This window comes from Mus caroli, chromosome 11 (genome assembly GCF_900094665.2).
Source record: "Mus caroli chromosome 11, CAROLI_EIJ_v1.1, whole genome shotgun sequence".
Classification (NCBI taxonomy): Eukaryota; Metazoa; Chordata; class Mammalia; order Rodentia; family Muridae; genus Mus; species Mus caroli.
The window spans coordinates 85,896,461-85,916,808 of record NC_034580.1 but is presented as its reverse complement, the minus strand read 5'-3'; the positions used below and the strand labels follow the sequence as shown (position 1 = coordinate 85,916,808).

General features: G+C 41.8%; 1 protein-coding gene across 2 annotated transcripts in view; it reads left to right on the top strand.

Moving 5' to 3' along the window:
• Positions 1-20,348, top strand: part of Tom1l1 (target of myb1 like 1 membrane trafficking protein) — a 42,248-nt gene that overhangs the window by 11,492 nt on the left and 10,408 nt on the right. For both annotated transcript variants that reach the window (XM_021177885.2, XM_029483603.1), the window contains exons 4-11: positions 1,684-1,833; positions 2,690-2,812; positions 3,727-3,831; positions 5,199-5,315; positions 14,473-14,606; positions 18,058-18,118; positions 18,422-18,539; positions 19,779-19,878. In XM_021177885.2, the coding sequence (XP_021033544.1) occupies positions 1,684-1,833; positions 2,690-2,812; positions 3,727-3,831; positions 5,199-5,315; positions 14,473-14,606; positions 18,058-18,118; positions 18,422-18,539; positions 19,779-19,878 (908 nt within the window). The remainder of the gene's footprint in view (positions 1-1,683; positions 1,834-2,689; positions 2,813-3,726; positions 3,832-5,198; positions 5,316-14,472; positions 14,607-18,057; positions 18,119-18,421; positions 18,540-19,778; positions 19,879-20,348) is intronic.

Genomic DNA, 20,348 nt, shown 5'->3' with positions numbered 1-20,348 from the left:
CTTTCCTTCCTTCCTTCCTCCTTCCCTCCCCCTCTCTCTTTCTTTCTGTTGCTTTTTCACTGCCTTTCCACCCAGTGTCCCAGGTATTCCTTCTCTTTGCACCTCCTTGGTGGCCTTGGTGACCCTCTGGTGGCCCTTCACTCTCCTGTCCTGCAGCTCTGGATGTAGAGCCCTCTGCTAAACTTATTTGAATGTTTACTTTTCCTTTCGAACCTAGAAATACCTAAGTTTTTTTGTCCCACCCATTTTACCCCTAGGGTCCCCAGTCACATCACCCCACCCTACCCATATTTCCATGAAAGGTCCCCTCAGCTCATGTTGAGTGAAGCTCTCTTAGCTTTCAGTCTTCTTACTTCAGGAAATACACAGCTAACGCTCTTCCTTCATCACTCATTCCGTCTGGCGTGCTCTTTTCTATATGGGGTCTGCACTGCTGAGTGCCTACCAGACTTCCAAGTGTCCTCAGTAGAGTGCTGCTGGTATCTGTCCAGAGTGTAGCTTTTTCTCTATGACATTGACTAACATTCTCCTCAGGGACTCCTGGGTAATGAATGGCTAGACTCTATCCTGACAGACAGATTTCTGGAGACTCTAGATAATGCCCTCATGGACTTTATCTAAAGTACCCTCCCCCTGTTCTCAAATTGCCTACCTCAAGATGCCACCACCAGGGACAAAGCAGAGGGCACATTGAATCTCCTCCCATTGTGAGAGTTCATGAACTTTGCCACCTTTATTTATTCATCTTTTGCATATGGTTTACATATGATTTACAGTAGTCTTCTTTCCAGGAATCTCGATAATGTCTACTTAAGACAGCTTATGGAGAAGGTTCTCTGCGGTTTGTGGTTTCCGACAGTCGTGGGCAGGTGGCCTGTGGCAGAGTAAAATCATTCACCCCATGCTTATGGCTGGGAAGTGTAAAAAAAAAAGAAAAGAAAAGGAAAAAAAATCATGGTTCCAGAATCCCCTTTGATGGTGTCTCTGCCACAACTTGGAACATCCCCCTAGGCCCCGTTTGTAAAGTTTTGACGACCTGCAAATAGCAACAAGCTTTATACACAGGGATCTGTGGTGGCATTCCAAATGCAAACTAAAACAGTGTTTATCTGCCTAGAGTACATCTTTAAATTCATTTCTACTTTCCTTGGTCATTTTTCAAAGCCCAGCTCAGCACCAGCCTTTTCTATCACTCTCACACAATCACCTGACTTTAAATAATCCCACTTGCCTCTAAAGATCTATTGCTAGACTGACAGCAATTTATTACCTAAACCAGGACCTTAATAGTACAAGGGTGTACCACTGTTAACAATGGCAGGACAGAAGGGACAGGCTGACCCTAGATAACCTGCAGTAAATGTTACATGATCTAGCATGTGTGTTTTGCTTGACATTGCATTTATTACAGTTTAGCACATGTCATTTACTACACAGTGCTGCTGTGTGCTGTGTGTGTCCTGACTCTTCATCAGTTGGAGCGTCTAGGCAGTTACCTTGTGTTTCTTCTTCCTTGCAGAATCGGAACATAACATTTTTGCCATATAGCTTAGTATTGTAGGAAGCAAATCGGGGGCTGTTAATTAGAATGCTGGCAGAAGCTATTCATTGCATTTGTTGGGTCTTAAAGTCAGAAGGATGATGCTACAGACCTGTCACGCCTGACTTTGCTCCTTCATTTAGCTCATTGACATGTGCGTGCAGAACTGTGGCCCGAGTTTCCAATCTCTGATTGTGAAGAAGGAGTTCATTAAAGATACTCTAGTTAAGCTGCTGAATCCCAGATACACCTTACCGCTGGAGACTCAGAACAGAATCTTGAATTTCATTAAGGTAAGTCTGTCGACTTATATTGAGGGAGGGTAAATTTCTAAATATAGATAGATGATGATGTAATTCTGGTTGTTGTAATGATCCTTTATTTATGTAGGATTGATGCATAAAGAACTCCTCTCTCCTCTCCTCTCCTCTCCTCTCCTCTCCTCTCCTCTCCCCTCCTCTAATTTGACATGCTCTCTCTAGCCCACCCTGGCCTCTAACTCTCTATGACACCAAGGATGATGCTGAAGTTCTGATATTCCTGCCTCCACCTCCCAAACACTCAATTTTTGCAGTAGTAAGCATTGAACCCAGGGTGTCATGCTTGCTAGGCCAGCTCTCTACGAAAGAAGCTACATCCAGCTGCAATTTGTTTAAAGTTTCTGTGGAGTAAGATTCCTTGACATTGGATAATATCTTTCTGCTGAAGAAGAGAGAGTCATTTCCCTAGCTTCTATTCAGTTTCTTTTGTGGCCATGGGTGGGGTTGCATATATTCATTCTGAAGCTGTGGAATCTATGTTCTAGAGTTGTTTGTCAAAAAAGTTGCCAGTAGGATTTTAGAATCTTCCAGTTTTAGATTCAAGAGCAGTGGTAGATGATCAACACTATCAATCCCAGTGTTTGTCAAGATGTTGGAGCACAGGAGTCTGATGATTCAAAATACTTTATAATATTATTCTAGCCTTTGGAAGTGGACACTCTGTCCACAACATTCAAGACTAGCTCTTTCATTCTGAATAGAGTACATAATTTTCAATTACTCATTTTCCATCATAAGCTTTAAGATGTCTTGGTTCTTGCTTTTTTTTTGGTTTTTAGTTTTTTTTTTTTTTTTTTTCACTCTGGAACTTTATATCTCCTGAATTTAGACCTGGTCCCAGGGCTTCCCAGGAGGTGTAGATGTGAGTGAAGTGAAGGAAGTGTACCTTGACCTGCTGAAGAAAGGGGTTCAATTCCCACCCTCGGATGGAGAGCCTGAGACACGGCAGGAGGTAGGAGGCTTTTCTCAGACCCATGGAAAAGAATATATATTGCTCAGGTCCTTTCCGTATTGACAGTCAGCTTAGCAGAAGGATGAATTTACTAGTATATGGTTATATCTCATGGAATAATATCTGGGCTTAGGCTTTGCCAATCACAGTGCTGTTTGAGTATAATCTGGTAGTTTGTTAACATAGGGTGTTATACCATGCTGGAATCTTCCTTCTGAAAGGCTCTGGTGTTTCTATGCACACTGACTATATATGAGGAAGCAGTGACCTAAACCATCATGGTCATGATCTGCAGCTGTGGCTGTCCACTTACAGCTGAGGACCAGGCCTGACCCCGGGAACTATTCACTGCCGGAGGAAAAGCCTTGAGAGCTTGTGGAGTTGGGGGAGCAGGGTGGGGTGGGGTGGGGGTGGGGGGGGACTGAAAAGACTTTGCATGAGTTGCTTTGCCTTTTTCTTTACTTATTTGTTTGCCTGTTTGTTTGTTTTGAGACAGATTTTTCTCTGTGTAGCCCTGGCTGCTGGCCTCGAACTCACAGAGATCTGCCTGCCTCTGCCTCCAGAGTGCTGGGAAGAAAGGTATTTTAACAGCACAGAAAAGGGAGAACCATAATCTCAAATGGCATGGCGGTCATGATACAACACCTTGGTGAAAACCAAGAGGACATTTTTGAATAGTCACTTTGTTAATTAGCCTAAATTATGAACACCTGCTATGTGACAGCATGCCATTGGCTTAGAGCTCTTCCCCAAATACCAGAGAAGGTGTACTCCCGATGATCGAGCTATCACCCCCCCACACCCCACACCCCCAAGGACTTATTCTGAGAGTGCCTGAGTCAGCTGAATGGGAGCCAGGCTTGTGGTGGCTTTGTTAATTCATGTCATACTATTTCCTTATTTTATATTGATAGGCTGGTCAGATCTCACCAAATCGACCGACATCTGTCCCCACTGCGCCTGCTCTTTCTTCAATAATTGCTCCCAAGAACCCGACTATTTCCTTAGTCCCAGAACAGGTAACAACTGTGAGAGCACTATTTATCCATGCCTTTTTCTAAGCACTGTATTTACAGTTTGCATTTTCTTAATGACATTATGAAGTGTTAATATAAAGTAACAGCCCTTGATTAATTAATGACGTCTTTATTTTGCTTTCTGAGACAGGGTATCTTCTAAGTAGCTTTCTTTGGTCTAGAACTCACCATGTGTCCCAGTCTGGCCTACAGCTCTTGATAATCATTTCCCTGCCTCTGCCTTCCATATATGTTGGGGTGGCAGGCATAGGCTGCCTCCTTCTCTATCCCCTTCTTTTCCTGTGGGAGGAGGGACTGCCGCTTAGGGAAACTGTGTCACCTTGGTTTATTTCTATGCAGAATCAGCCCATTGAGCTTCACCTGAATTGAATGCTCACACATTTAAAAATTGTGCTTGGGGGCCAGAGAGATTGCTCAGCAGGTAAAGTTGCCTTCCATCAAGCCTGATGGCCACAGTTGAATGCCTAGAACCCACGTGGTGGGGAGAGAACCAGATCCCAACATTATCCTCTGACTTACACACACACACACACACACACACACACACACACACACACACGAGAATGATGACCAGTAGGGGCTATGGATTAGGTCTGAGGTCCACCCACTGACTCCTGGTTTTTTGTTTGTTTGGATGTTGGCTAGGATTTTTTGGTTGGTTGGTTGGTTGGTTTTTGTTTTGTTTTCATTTCAGAGAGCCCAGTAGCAACTTGTCTTATTACCTATGTAAATTACACCAAATGAATTACATGTTCTCCTTCTTCTCAGTTTATATGAGATCTGGATAAATATAATTAGTGATGCTCATTTATATCTTTGTATTAAAGGCTACCATTGAAGACTTTATGTTAATTGAATGCTTTATATTAAGTGTTTCTTACATTTAAAAGCCATGTAATTACTTCCTCTTAGAATTTAAGCCACTTAAAAATGCTTCTCTTTGGTCTTTCTTTCTATAACACCACGAATACCATGCTCACAGTAAAACTATGCCTCCTTCCTTTTCTTTTCTGATGTGGCAACGTTTCTCCAGGTTCATATTAACTTCTGCTTACTAGACGTTTCTACTTCATCCATGTTGGTCCAGGTCATTTTGTTTCTGCATCCTTAACTCTCCTAAGGCATATCTGTGGGTTTCTTATAAGAAACACCAAGTCTACTTAGAGAACAACAGGGTACCATTTGCAAAATAAGTATATGTTTCCTGAGATAAATGTCTGAAGGCTTGCAAACATTACATTTTTGCGAAGGCATTTGATATTCCAGCAGGTGTCCTGTAGGCAAGAAGCAAGATAGCCAAGTGTCTGTGTGTCACACTTAATGACTGGAGGTTACATTGCCCTCCACAGATCGGGAAGCTGCATAGTGAACTGGATATGGTGAAGATGAATGTGAAAGTGATGACAGCCATATTGATGGAGAACACTCCTGGCTCTGAAAACCATGAAGACATCGAGCTCCTGCGGGTATGAGCCCAGGGACAGTCGGGCAAAGAGTTATTCTCTGAAGAAGTTTGAACTTTGTAGATGTAAAACTTGTTAATAGCATCTATATATACCATATATATTATATAGCATGTACGATATATATGTATGTGTATATGATATATAATATATATTATTCAATATATATTGTATATATATTATTACACATATTATATATATGTATATATGTGTATGTGTATATGTATATATATACACATATACACACACACACATATATATATATTTATTTATATTTCTCCAGAGCCTAAGTACTCTTTATATCTACATTTTTTTCTTAAAATCTTGTTTACTCACTCATAATCATGCCACAGACTAACATATTTTTATCTGGGCATTTGCAATACTTTACTGTTTCCAATGTATGTATATAATATGTATATTGACACATGTAATATATTATATACTATACACAGTGTGTTTACTATATATTATATAATGTGTATTAATATGTATATATTATAAATATAATATATATGTATACATACCTCCCAGCTTCCTTTGATTTCTAAACCTAATGAAGAGATATAGTAATCACCTGTCAAAGATGCAGTGGTAATGGTCATAATCAAGTCTAGTCCTTCTATAAAAAATAATTTACTGTAAGTTACACCTTGGTCATAGACAAGCCAGCCTCACATACAGGAAGAATGTAAAATTGCTTCCTGTACCTGTGATGTGTAGAAATGAAGATGCTGTTCTAGACCTTAGATAGGTTGGTTTGGAAACATAGTACAGTACTACAAAGGCCTTGATAAAAATATGTTAGTCTGTGGTATGATGGTTGAGTGGGTAAGACAAGATTTTAAGAAAAAGTGTAGACATGAGAATTCTTAGGTTCTGGAGAAACAAACAGTTGGTCGTTTCGTTCCTGAACCCGGATGAGTGGCTGATCCGTATCCCACATGATTTTCAGTGTCTACACCGACCTATGTTCATCTTCCCTCTACTGGTTTCTAACGATCAGTTTTAAATTTTATTACTTATTAATTACACGGAGGCACAGTGGTTCACTGTAATACTAGCAGTTGGGAGGCTGAGGCAGGAAGATCTCCTGAGTCCAGGAGTTCAAGACAGCCTAAGCAACATGGCAAGGCTCTATCTGACAAAATGAAGCCATCAGATGGGTTGTTTCCGTTTCATGTTTCATTCTTCTTGGTTTAGAGACAGTTAGGGGAAAAGTCAGTTCCTGAGTCTTCCCGGAAAGTTAAGACCCTCCTCCTGCGTTCACTTTTCTCAGAGGCCCACTCCTTGTTTCCCACAGTGGTATTGCTTGTCTCCTGCGTACTCTTATTTCCAGTGGCTGCAGCATACCCTCTGACTAGGGGAAAACTTTGGGTACCTGCATGTCCCACAGCATTTTGTTGTGGTTTCACAGTGAATGCCAGGATAGACTCTAGGCATAACATCTTCTTTCCTAAGTCTTTCGAAGATGTCCCATAACTCTCCTGTATCCTAGGATGCTCATGAGAACAGTTATCAAGTTCTGATTTCTCCCCATTGGTTCCATTTTGTGGTTGCTTTTCCCGTTAATATTTTTGGTATTTTACTGTTCTGCTGTGAGATGTTTGTGTATGTACAGACATGTATAAATTCCCTTGTTATCCTGCTTCACGGTCTTTGTCACCCTTACGTGCATTTTTCAATTTTGGGAAATATTTAGTTCCTACCTCAGATGTTGTAGCTATCTTCCATTCTTTCTAGTCTTACACAGTTTTTTTAGACATTGAGATTTCCAGTTGGAGTTTGTTATCTATCTTCTTTTCATCTTTCCTTCATTGGTTTGAGCTGTAGTTCTTGGGGAAAAGATACCTGAATTTGATGAATTGTTCCTTAAAAACTTATGCGTCAGTTTTTCTTAGCTTGCCTTCCCTCTAAATTCATTATATTAATTACCTTTTTGTTGAAGACTGGATTTGTATAGCAGTACCAACTTTTTGTTGTGGTTGTTTGCACCTCTGTTTCTAAGGATAGCGATCATTTTTAAAGCTGCTTTCTATCTACTGTATGGAGTCTCCTTTACATATTCTTCTGTCTGTTACTATTGTGGTGAATATTGATTGGGGGTTTCTACCCCACCTTTGATTGTTTAGCTCCCAAATAGAAGACATAAAACTTCTATATTTATAGTAAGCATTAAATCATTAGAGCTGGGCAGATATCACCCCTCTATGCTCTTTTGCCTATTCCCTGTCAATAACCCTAAGATATCACTTGCCATGTTCCTCCTGGGGCACTCCTACTCCAAAAGGCCAGCCCTCATGGCCATGTGCTCACAATCCGCCTACCTCAGGGCAATTTCTGCCTTTTTCTCCTCCCACCTCATGGTCTCTCCTCAGCCCCTAAGCTTACTGTATCTCTCCTTATAAAAATTTTTGGTTATGTGTTATAACATAACATATGATATTTTTGAAATTATTTATTTATTTTATGTATATAAGTACACCATAGCTGTCTTCAGACACACCAGAAGAAGGCATTGGATCCCATTACAGATGATTGTGAGCCACCATGTAGTTGCTGGGAATTGAACTCTGGACCTCTCGAAGAACAGCTGGTGCCTTTAACTGCTGAGCCATTACTCCAGCCCAGATATATGTTCTTAAAAGGCTGCTTAATCCAACATTTACAAACCTGTTTGACCAAAGAATCTCTACTTGCTAAAGTATAATACAAAGCATAAGAAAAATATAACTTGGAGCAACGAAAACAAACAAACAAAAATGGTGTCCCTACTTTATAATCCAAGTTATTCTTATATTTGATGTAAAGCTGAGCCTGTCAATCCATGGCGATTCTCTTGCTTCAGCCTTCTAAATGCTGGGGTTACAGGAGTAAGTACTATACGTGGCTCTGCACACTAATTTCATCCATCAGTGTAGGTCTATTTTATTTAGATCTAATTTACTTAACATGGGATCATTTTGCTCGGCATGCTTGGGGCCCTCTCCTTTCCTTGGACTTTTGCTAGTTGTCTAAAATAAAGAGCTTTCGTCATACTTCATAAGCCAAAATAATATTAATGGCACCCTGTTAATATAGGAGAATAAAAGAGAAATCAATCATTAGGGTTCATATGTAGTAATCCTTAAAAAAAAAAAAAAACTGACCCAATTTGAGATATAAAATTTGTAGCTTGTATTGCTAACAAGTATGTTAAATTAAAAATTAAAAATAAATACCAAAATGAAAGGGCATGTGACAGGTAAGAATTTCCAAATTTGCTGCATCAGTATTTCTCGTTTCACATGATCTTCCCAAACCTGCTCTAAGCCCTAAAATGAAGTGTTTTATGACTTTCCTCCCATTTTTCTTACCCATCCATAGCAAACAATCCTTTAATAAAAATGCACGTGGAAACGTTCCACTTAAGTATGTGAACCGAATTTTATATGTTATTCCATTAAGAACAATGTCTTTTGGTCTTGGTGTGTGGGTGCCGATGTGGAGAGGTTTTCAAGTATGATGGTCATTTGCTGGTTGCTGTGCTGATGCCAGAGTCCAGGGCACTTGTGTAATGAGTCAACATTAGAGTCCAGCCCATGTTCACAATTCTGACACAGATAAGCTTGACTACAAAGACTATACAATATTTAACTTTAATTTTCTTCTTGTGCTTTTTGTAAGTAGTACATCAAGATCTGGTATGAACAAAGCTGTTCCTAATTGCCATATATATTTTTAATTCTATCTAACTTTTTTTTATTCTAATCAACTAGTATAGCTAAGACAATGAACTTGGAGCATTCCCCTGTGGAGAGAAATGATAGAAGCCTCTGTTTGAAGATAAATATTTATTACCGTGACCAACAAAGGTCGACTTGAGATGAAAAGAGTGATTCTTTAGATTCTTCATTTTTACTGTTTGTAATTTTCTTCTACCTATCTGAACTCTGGGGACCAATAGCAGGTCAACCCTGGGTGTTGAGAGATAGACGCCACTTTCTGATTGGCCACCTTCTCATAAAACCGCAGGAGACTCTGGAGGCTCAACATGAGCCTAGGTTGTCATTGCAGAGAGGGTAGAAGTGCACACAGTGGATGAATATCCAGAACATGGTCCTACCCCTCCCTCCTATAACGTACCAGCAAGCCTTACTAGTTGAATCCTGTCAGAAACCAGTGGCCAGTGAGGTCCTTATGCTGCAGCCATTGAATCTGGAAGAAGAACGGGTGGGGAGTAGTTATTAGCAAATAGAAGAAGTCTCCACTCAAAACTGGTTGGGACTTTTCCGCACATCCACCTAACCAGGGACTTTTTGCTAGCACTAAGGCCTCTTGTTTCTTGTGCTTCCGCTCACACTTTACCAGAGACTCCATTTGTATGCAGCTTGTTCTCTGCGTCCTTCTGTCTGAAATGTATTTCTGTGGAAGTCTTCCCCTGTTTCTCCAGCCTATGTCAGGCCCTTAGCTGACTCACAGGGCTCCTGTACTTTGGGAGACTCAGGGAGATTGCAGCCTCTCTTTTCCTTACAGCTGTGTGACAGTGGACTTAGAACCTCACAGGGTGGAGACCGGATTCCCTTGGCCTGTATAGAGGAGGAGGCCTGAGAGGCTTCGGTAGTCTGATACGGGCACAGGAATATAGAATGTATCTTTCCTGGATTTACTTCCTTGGCATTACACGCTTGGCTTTGGGCACTTTGCTCTGACCCTGTGCAGCTAGTTTCCTTCTAGGTACTTCCTCTTTCTGCCTGCCCCCTGCCCGCTTCTTCTTTTCTTCCTTTTTCCATTTTTGAGACAAGATCTTGTACTGCTGGCCCGTCTGGCCTTGCACCTACAGCCTTCCAGCCTCAGCTTTTTGAGTTGAGCCACAGGTATATGCCATACCTAGTGGGCTTTCTTTTCTTACTTTGCCCAGCCTCTCTAGGACAGAGGAGAAGAAGAAAGGGAACTCGGATTTTTAAAGTGTAAATAGAGAAAGCTTTGAGTTAGCTTACTGGAGAAGTATAAGATCATGAGAAACTAAAATTCGATCCTCAGGAGATAATCTGAAACCCAGTTGGCGGGGTGGGGGTGGGGGACCCTGAAAGTAAAGAAAAAGGGACAAAGAAAAGGAAGGGAAGGGAAAGTACTTGTCCTTTGGCCAGTCTCATTGTTGTCATCATTTGTAAGAAATAGAGCAGAAGAGACTTTTATAGTGTGTCCTGAAGTCTGTCTCCTTCTCTTGAGCGATGAGGTAGCATAGTTAGAAAGGGGCCAGTTTGTGCGCAGGAGAGCAACACACTGTAGATAGCATTGGATAAATAACCTGCTCTCCCAAGCAAATGTCTCTCTGGACCAATTCAATTCTAGTTTGGAAGCCAAGGACTGGCTGTAGATGGCTGGCCTATGGCCCTTTGCTGTGGGCCTGAATAGTTCTGTGGCTTGTCTGGAAAGAACCCGAAGGTAGCACCTAAGGCCTCCGCTTTTGAAGTCATTACAATATAATTGAGAAACCTGGGGTCCCCTTTGAAAGTTTTTAGTCTTGTAGATAAAAGAAATTCAAAGGTAACCCAGAAGTTTGAGAACACAACAGCACAGACTAACAGGCTGGCAGCAGCTGCAAGGAGGGTGATGGAGCCAAGAAAGAAAGTCAGGAAAGTAAGCAGGCTCAGCCCATGGAATTCTGAGCAGTTGCTTGGGAGGAGGGGAGAGAGGGGGTTCAACAGGGGGCGGGGAGTAATCAGGGCAAGCAGGCTTAGGATTCTGGCAGATGTTTGGAATGGGAGAGAGAGAAGAAAAAGCTTTCAGAGTTAGAAAGGGCAGTCATACCCTTGAGCCTTAGGAAGCAATGCACAGAGGGAATGGTATCTAAAGTATGTGTGTCATTAAGAGGGTAGTTACTCCCTGAGTGGTCTTAACATGTTCAGGAATATCATATTCTGGTTTTAGGCTGTTCTCCGAAGTTGTGTAACAGGATTTTCTCCTTGCCCAGGAGGTCCTGGCTTTGCCCAGGCAAGGGAAATTCTTCTATCTTTATCGACCACTGAGTAAATCATTTAGGCGATGTTTCTTACAATTAATTTCCAGTACTTCAAGTTAGAAAGAGGAGCAGTCGTGATACATCCTCCCCCCAGTCCCCTTCCTCAGAATTAGTGTTAGTAAGAACACAGGATGTGGAGTGGGGAGGGGGGGGCCCTAAACTGATGGGGGAGAGCTGGCCATCCTCCCAAACCTTCAAGCGAGCTAATGTTTAACTAGCTGCCTAACAACAGCACTTCAAGTGGTTGTTTATAGCATGTGCTTTTAGTACTGGAGGAGTCAAGTAATTATCCGTTGAGTTGTAAATATCAGGGCTCCGTGGAAGAGTTAATACCTGTGGACAAAAGAAGTTAGAACAGGAGTTGTGGAAGACCGTTCGGTGCCTTGGAGAAAGAGATTGATGAGGCAACAGGCTGGGGAAGTTAAAAGAGCTGCAATAAGTTCCTGGGCTTATGAGGGTTATGTTGGCCAGTGGTTCAGTTTTGAAGGGAGAGAGTTTTCCCTTTGAGCAGACAGAGCAGCGCTGTGTGTCTCTCCCAGGCTGGGTGGAGAGTGCTGAGAGAGAGGAAATGTGCTGCGGGCAGATAATAGGGGCATTGCCATACAGATATTATTTCCAGAGACACTTTCATGAACACATACTCTTTCCTGTTCTTACTTTTTCAAAGGGGTCGCTTGGACATCTTTCCTTTCTTTCTGGTTTTTGCTGCTGTTGTGTATTTTGGTTTGTGTTTTAGCAAGCAAATTTTAGCTTGTTGGTGAATGGGGGCGTGGGTGGGGGGACTATAGCTCCTGCTGCAAATGTACAGGGACATCATTTCTTAATCCCTAAGTGTTCTGTGGAAGCAGGGGAGACCTTTGAGGGGAAAGGAAGCTCTTAATGAGCCTCTTGTTCTTCAGAGCCTTTGGAATTGTTGAATGCACTGCGGCTTAGAAGCCTGCCTTTGTCTTTGCCTTGACAAGAGAGACAATTCGAGGTTCTGTGATATACACATATACTAACCACTGTCCCTCTCTTTCTACTCCCTGCATCCGTAGCCTCACAAGTGCCGCACACGGAGCACTTTGGCCCCTGGTTGTTTTTTTTTTTTTTTTTTTTTTTTTTTTTTTTTTTTTTTTCCCTTTCCTTCCCTGCAGTGCTTGATCTATGCTGTTTGCAAGTGGTGTGGCCCTCCTCTGAGACAGACATCAATTGCAAAGATCAGAGTGGGCTGGCTTTTGAAGAGGTTTTTTTTTTTTTTTTCACATTCTGCTTTGTAAACCCGCTGAGATGTACTGTTGCTTTCATGTCTCCTCTCCATCTGTCTCTCCAAAGGGCAAAGGGAGGGTCTTCCCATGGCTGGGGCTATTGATGCTGGCTGCAAATTCATTTCAATTAATTTCTACACTTTTTGTCCCAGGCACCGAACACCATTATATTCCTTGATTTTTGACCTTGTTCCAGCCAGGCTTCCTGTGAGCAACAAGAGGAAAATTTTCTGTCCCATCAGAAACAAAGCAAGAAAGAAAACCTTTCATTCGTTGCTGGGGTTGGGGGACGGAGGTCCATTAGATCCTATAGGACCTTTCTTTAGGTGGTATTGGGTCCTGAGCAATAAGTGTTACAGAGTATATTAATTACCTGGGCAATCTTCTAGGGATCCTTCCTGTGGCAATAGTAATGCATTTATTGACACCCTGCTGTATACTAGGCACTGTAGGACTTCAGTGACATTATTTCCTATGACTGTGTTGGAGCCACCTTTGGCCTACTGGGTGCAAAGTCTTATCTCTTTGCTTATAGCCTATCACCTGGCACACCCACTTCGGGCCTTCCCTTTCTGGCTTCGTCTAATGTTGCAGTGCAGAGTTGAATAGTTGATGACTAGATGGCCCTAAAAGCAGAAAATAGTTAAGATCTGGGAAACAAACAAAACTTTGACTCTGTGGACAGTTTATCTGGCTTGACACTGGATATGATGGCTCGTGTACCACCTACCTGTCACTCCACTCCTTACCCCACCCCCAGCCATTCTTCCTTTTTATTTCATTTTGTCCTCTAGATATTTTTATGTTTTTACAGAGGTGGTGACTCCTACGTCTAAATGCCAGTTAGTAATAGTTTGGCTTATTTATCTCTGGATTTCCTGTCAGGAGTCTCGGAATAGGCTGTTGGAGATTCTAAATGGTTTAATGAAGCATATATTTTTTCAGTGCGCCTTCCTTGAGAAGTCAGATTGTGTACTTGCGTGATGAGTAAGCAAGTCCTTGTGCTCTCCCTGTGAGAGCGGAGGACATCCCTGGTTTCTTGACTGCTGCTGTTGGGCAGTGGCGAATGTAGCCAAGATGGAAGAATGCTAATAGCAGCCTGAGCACCTTGGGTTTATTGGAGGTTTGCTAGAAGGGAGTCGTTGCAGGGCATCAGCTTTTGAATGTCGGGATGTTTCAGAAACACTGTGGCTCGCTTGTTAAAAGAGAAATGTAGATGGCCAGACTGAGCCTCGAGGATGCTGAATCAGTTAAGTGTTCTGTGGATACCTATGATGCTCATGAGAAGAAGCCAGCTGTGGGGTAATGTCTTGGCTCAAGGCAGTGATTTTAAGCAGTCCAAATAAGGTCATTATCCACGACGAGTTTTCAAATCCTGCTGCAGTTTATATTGAATGTGATGTCGCTATAAACTTTAAAGGCTGAAGCACATGTAACAGGAAATAAAATTATGCCCCTGTGCTGTAACCGCTCCGTAACTACATCTACCCTCAGTAATAACGACAACAACATTTGATGTTTATGCTTCGTAGTTTCAGAGCTCCGAACCCCATACATCTCCTGTGATTTTTCACGCCAGCCCTGGAGGTAGATGTTGGCAAGTGGTTACTTTTCATTTATTAATGATAAAACTAAAATGTAGAATACAAGTGATTCCTACCCACCCCAGCCCCAAATAGCTCAGTTATTAAACAGGGCTCTTCTAGAATTTCCATATAGCATTTCAGTGTCCCACGTTGTTCTTTTAGAGAAAGATTACAACATTCTCCTTTCACTGATGGAGGCAGGAAGAGCTGTCCCTGGGTGACAGCATGGGAGTGCCCACTGGCAAATGTAGACTGGTGAGGTTGTTTTTTTAAAGAGCATCCATCCCTAGCATGGAAGAAGTAAGTTCTCCTTTGTCTGACAGAAACTTTACAAGACGGGTCGGGAGATGCAGGAGAGGATCATGGACCTGCTGGTGGTAGTGGAAAATGAAGATGTGACTATGGAGCTAATTCAAGTGAACGAGGATCTGAATAATGCCATCCTTGGATACGAGAGGTGAGCAGAAGTCTGCCCTTACCCTCCACTAGCCCTCGCTTCACCACCGTGCTGTCAGATTCCTTCTAGAGAGCCCACAAGAACATTCTAGATGCCCTTTCTCTCAGTAGGGTGGCATGGTGAATAGAATGGTTTTCTCTTGTGTGGCTCCTGCTCTCCATGTATGAGAGATGCTCCTCTGCGTTGAAGAAACGCAGTGGACTCCCTTAGGAAGGTAGTGTTGCCATTGAGAATGACTAGGGCTATTTAGCTGTACAGTGGCCACATTTCTAACCAATGGATGAAGAATGCGGTGAGTCTGGCATATGAAAGAGGTGAGCAGGCTTAAATTCGAATCTAGATGATGTGAGATGATACAGATTACTTGCCTAACATTCTGAGCCTCCTCTTTTACAAAAACGAATTCTATCTTTGGAGGGGTTGATTTCCCCCCTCCCCAAAGGAATAAGTGAGATAATGTATATTACAAACAGCTGACAGTAGCATATTGATTGATACCCATTACATTTCTTTGTGTGACACTGGGATTAAACTTGTGACTTTGTCCCTTGGAGGCAAGTGAGTCACTGAATTATACACTGATACTTTTGTTAATGCTCCATTAAGACTTTAAAAATCACAAAGATTTTCACATGCATATGCATGTGACACGTACACACTCACATATACGTACTCTCTCTCTGTCTCTCTCTCTCTCTCTCTCTCTCTTTCTCACACACACACACACACACACACACACACACACACATACACACACACACACACATCAATATTGAGCGAACAGAACGAGGAAGGCAAAATGAGCAGCTCTACTGTGGTAGTTCCTTTCTTCTTCATAGGCTCACATTCATCACCTTGTAGGGACGGCAGCTTTTTGTAAGAACACATGACTGTGAGCCCAGTCACCGTTCACTGGACAGACTCACAAGGCTTGCCCATTCCTATGACGTAAATCTCTGTAAGCAGAAAAACATCCAAGGGCAACCACATGGTTTTCAGCATTACTGCTGCTGTCTGGTTTTCATTTGAGAGGATTCTGTTGCCAACCATAAGACCATTGGTTAAGGGCCTCCTCTAAGGGAGTTCTTTTGTTTATTGGGTCTAGATCAGGAACTTGGATTGTTTGTTCTGACTGGGCTCTGGACAGTATGCACCGCAGAGAGTGTGGTCCTTGAATCCCAAGATAGAGATATGGAGTTTCTAGAAAAGATGCCTGTCAGTTTTGCTATTCAGTCATAACTATTATGGTTTGAAGCAACACAGAGTTATTATTATTATTATTAATTATTATTATCATTATTACTAGTACTACTAGATCCTAAACTAGGTCCTCCAAGTTAGGAGATGCAAGTGAGTGTCTCTGGACTGGATTGCAGATACCAGGAGGACTTCATTTCCCTAAAGGAGCCTCCACCTCCTTACTTTGCAGCCTGCAGAGGCTCCCTGCTTTCCTTGGTCCACAGCCTCTTTCTTCCATTTTCTGTTCCAATGCCTACTTCACAACAGTTCCCATCTTAATACTCTGACTGTTCCTTCTGGGTCTTCCTTTCCAAGGACAGCTTTTATCACCACAGTGAGCATGTCTCTAATATCCAAGAAAATCTCCCAGCTAGGGTAGATTTGCTAACTGACTTCATTCCGTTTGCATTCTTCGGTCCCCCAGTTAGGTCTACCATCCTAACTGCTTCTCTTGCCTGTCATAGTTGCTGAGTTAATAGGGCCTGGGTAGCATTAGAGGAGAACACTATTTTCCTTATAACAGTCCGATCTCCAAGTCTTCAGGGATTCACCTCCATCCTACCTGCAAAACAGTTTCATTGATCTACTTGGCAAATGCGCACATTTTGGAAGACTCTGCAACAGCAGTTCTCAACCTTCCAAATGCTCCAACCCTTTAATATAGTTCCTCAGGTTGTATTGACCACCCCCCCCCCATAATATTAGTTTTGTTGCTACTTCTTAACTGTAATTCTGTTGTGAATCATAATGTAGATAATTTTTGGAGACAGAGGTCTGCCAAAGGGGTCCCAACCCACAGGATGAAAACTGTTTATCTAAAACATAAGCATGTTCAACTACAGAATAAACTTTTAAAGTATTTGGGCATTTGGAGTCAATGGATCATAATGGCAATACCACTAAGTTTCTGAAGCAAGTTTTAATTTGCAAACCAGTTCCACGTCTGCTGTCTATCGTATCACTCTGAGGAGCTATCTGATTTTGCCCCCTGAAAGTCCACTTGTGAAGAAATGGCTCAAAGGTTCTTCCCATTTAGCAGACGGAACACTGAGGCTCAGGAAGTCAGACCTACAGGCATGTAGGGAGTAGAGAGGAATGTGGGCTTCTTTAGCATCACTAGTCTACCTACTCCTCTACCATCCTAACTGCTTCTCTTTTACCTCGGTGAGCAAGCAGTGGACGAGTGAGGCAGCAGTGTGACATAGCAGCCTTTGCTTTAGGATGGAGTGTCTTAAGGATGCCATGCTGAACAGTGAATGGCTTTTCATGCACTTGAATACATGTTAATTCTCTGGCAATTTTGTACATGAATATGATTCATCCCAGTTACTCTCCCCCTCAGCTCCGTCTTCTCTCTCTTGTAGCTCTATCAATCCTTCCGCTCATACACACATGCACACGCAAACACACACATGTGTGAATACACACAGTACCTTTCCTAAATTTATAATTTGTATGTTTTGCTAAATGACCCATTTATTTTAATCGGGCCCATCTGTGTGACTGTTGGATTAATTCTGAGAAAATTATTTACAATTATTTATAATGACAAAGTAAGAAACAATCTTACATTTGATAATAAGAATTGGTAAGGATATTGTTGATTATTATGATAAAATATTATAAGTATTAAAAAATTACAGATCTACGAGGCTATAAAAATACAACATAGTTGAATTAGGATATGGAATTGAATAAGGTATAATTTCAACTAAGTTTAAATGTAGCTAGACATCATGGCTATGCCTATAATTCTAGAATTCCAGTCACAGGCAGGAAGATCTTAGGTCTAGCCTGTCCTACATACAAAATACTATCTCAAAGCAAATCAATAGAAAAGTACATAAATAAATGAACAAATAAATAAAATCAGCCTTGAAATCACACATACTGTATTATTATTAATAAGGCTAATTTCTAGAAAATGGGATTTATTAAGTTTTCTTCTTCAACGTTTGCATTTCCTCAGTTTTCTCAAAAAGGGTTGGGGCTCTATTAGCTATAAGATGGAATTTGGTGGCTATCTTGTGATATGGGCAATGGAATGTAGAGCTTCAAACTCTAAGCCATATCCCCACCCCTGGAAGAGTTACTAAATGTATTTCCCAGGAATTGAGTAAGGGTGAGGCAACCTCACTGTATCGGCTATGGGTGTATTTGATAATGCTGGCTCTGTTTGATAAGTCATGTGGCACTTTGCTCATTTCAACAGGTTTGCTCGAAACCAACAAAGGCTTTCGGAACAGAAGAGGAACCCAACAGAAGCGACCAGTGTAAGTGATTAGAAACGCCCTATCTTACTAATTGTGCTTCAGGAAGCAAGGATTCCCTCAAAATAGCTCTTTAAAAGAAAACCGCACATTGACAACCTACAGTGGGTTTGGTGGTGTGGTTTCCTCTTAGGTCCGAACTCTAAGCAAGGACTCCTATGCTTAAGAAGATGTACTTTATGCTACGGTGGCCTGGTGGCGGAAGTTTGCCTTGAAAAATATGTAAAGGAATGTGTGTAGAGCAAGCCATGGTAAGCTGCGTGATTTCCCTCTCCTCCATTGTAGCTTTGTTTGCTTTGTTTTCAGACTTCCAGCGAGCCCTCTGCTCCTTCCTGCGATCTCCTCGACCTAAGTCCCATCGTGCCAGTGCCTACGCCCAACGAAGGAGCACTCAACTCCGTGAACGCTCAGCTTTCAGGCCTAAGTAAAGAAGCGACTGAACCTTCTCTCAGTAGCAGAGGAGGCTGATGGGGAATAGTGTGTTCTCCTTGGTTTCCTTAGCTGAACACTTCCCGAGAAGTATAGAAATCAGTCTATCAGAGAACTATCATCAGGAGACAGAATCACTGCCCTGCAACATGGTTGGGTTAGATCCAGCAAATGAGGGGGTGTGTCGAGGAGGGTCTTGGAACTCATCCCACTGACCTCAGTGGACTCTACCTGCCTTGTAAGAAGTTTTATTCCCCGCTAGCCGATAGGTAGGTCACTTCTGGAGGTAGACTGTTCCTGTTAAGAGTTCTCTGCTGTTCCACAGTATCAGATAAGCGACTAATTGATGCAGACAGGGGAATTCAGGAATTTGAGGCAAGAGCAAATGGTAGTTAAGTGTGAAGGTAGTGAGGGGAGCTAGTTGGTGGTCCAGGTCTGCCCGTAACCTTTGAGCCTTTCCTATTTTCTGAAGAGAAGCAATGATTTGAAATGGAATGGTATTTGCAGAATGAACTGTAGGCTTGAAGTAGCCTACCTTACCTAACTTTTGGTAGTTTCTATCCTTACTTCCAACAAGTTTCCTTCTGCTACAAAATAAGCATAATGAAAAAAAAGAAAATCTACAGTTTGAGTTCAGCCAAACCGTAATTTGTTTTTCTCTACCATTTTGGTGTCTCCACAGCTAGGGTATTTGGTATTGAATTTGTGGTTTCATACAGCCTTCTTCATTTCTGAAGTATTGGAGGCTTGCTTGTGTAAGCCAGTGAGATCTGTGGAACTATTTGCGTTGGAGAGTTTTCATGGGTTTGTTTTGGATTTTGGGCAATAGAAGATAATTATTCCCTTTTGGTGTCTTAATATTATGGGAATGTAAGAGCTTAGAGGTAAAGCTCTGTGGGAATTGTAGCTGGTCACTTTTGTGCTAGGATAGAAGACATGTGCTGTTCTTTCCATTTTGAATGAGCTTGAGATTTTGGAATATCCCATACATGAGATTTTCTATTTGTGATAGCCTCTTTATGTGGCATGGATTGGCTGCCATTGTCTCTTTTTCTGTCCCCTATAAATGATAGTGTCTAGTCTCTCTTAGAGGAAACCCTATGATTTAATGGAGACAGAAGTATCTAAATTAACTTTTGTTTTAACTGTGGAAAATTGAGCATAATAATGATGGTACACATGAACATGATAAAAATTGCCTTAAAAATATAAACAAATGCATTTTATATTCTAGGTGTCAGCTCTCCGAGCCCTGTTATAACAAACAACTTGTATCCCAGTCTTCAGCCACAGATGGATTTACTAGCATCAGAAGATGTAGAAATGCCCACCTTGTAAGTATATCAGTGATACCAGATAACGTAATGCCATGGCATTCCGGTTATTTAATAAAACATGTCGTGTGAAACTCTTTCTGGGGAGATGTGACCAAGCATCTATTCATCCTAGATACCTACAACAGACCAAAGTATAAATACCACCGAAGTCTAACTTGGTGAACCATGAGTTTTATTGGAGTTACTTATAGGAATATAGCTGAAGGGTAATTTACAGGAGCAGAAATGACTCAAAGATGCTGCATCAACAAAAGCCAACGTCAGGATGGGTGATAGCTCATGAAAGCAAGAAATCTGGAAATCACTGTACAAACCTATAGTCACCTCAACAGGATAGTGTCTCTCTTCCAGGCACTTCAGTTCTGCGCCTCTTCTAGGCTGTTTATTTCTGTTTCTTCCAAGTGGCTTAGTCGTCTCAGCTTCTTCCAGGTGACTCTGCTGGTCTACGCTTCTTCTAGGCAGTTCAT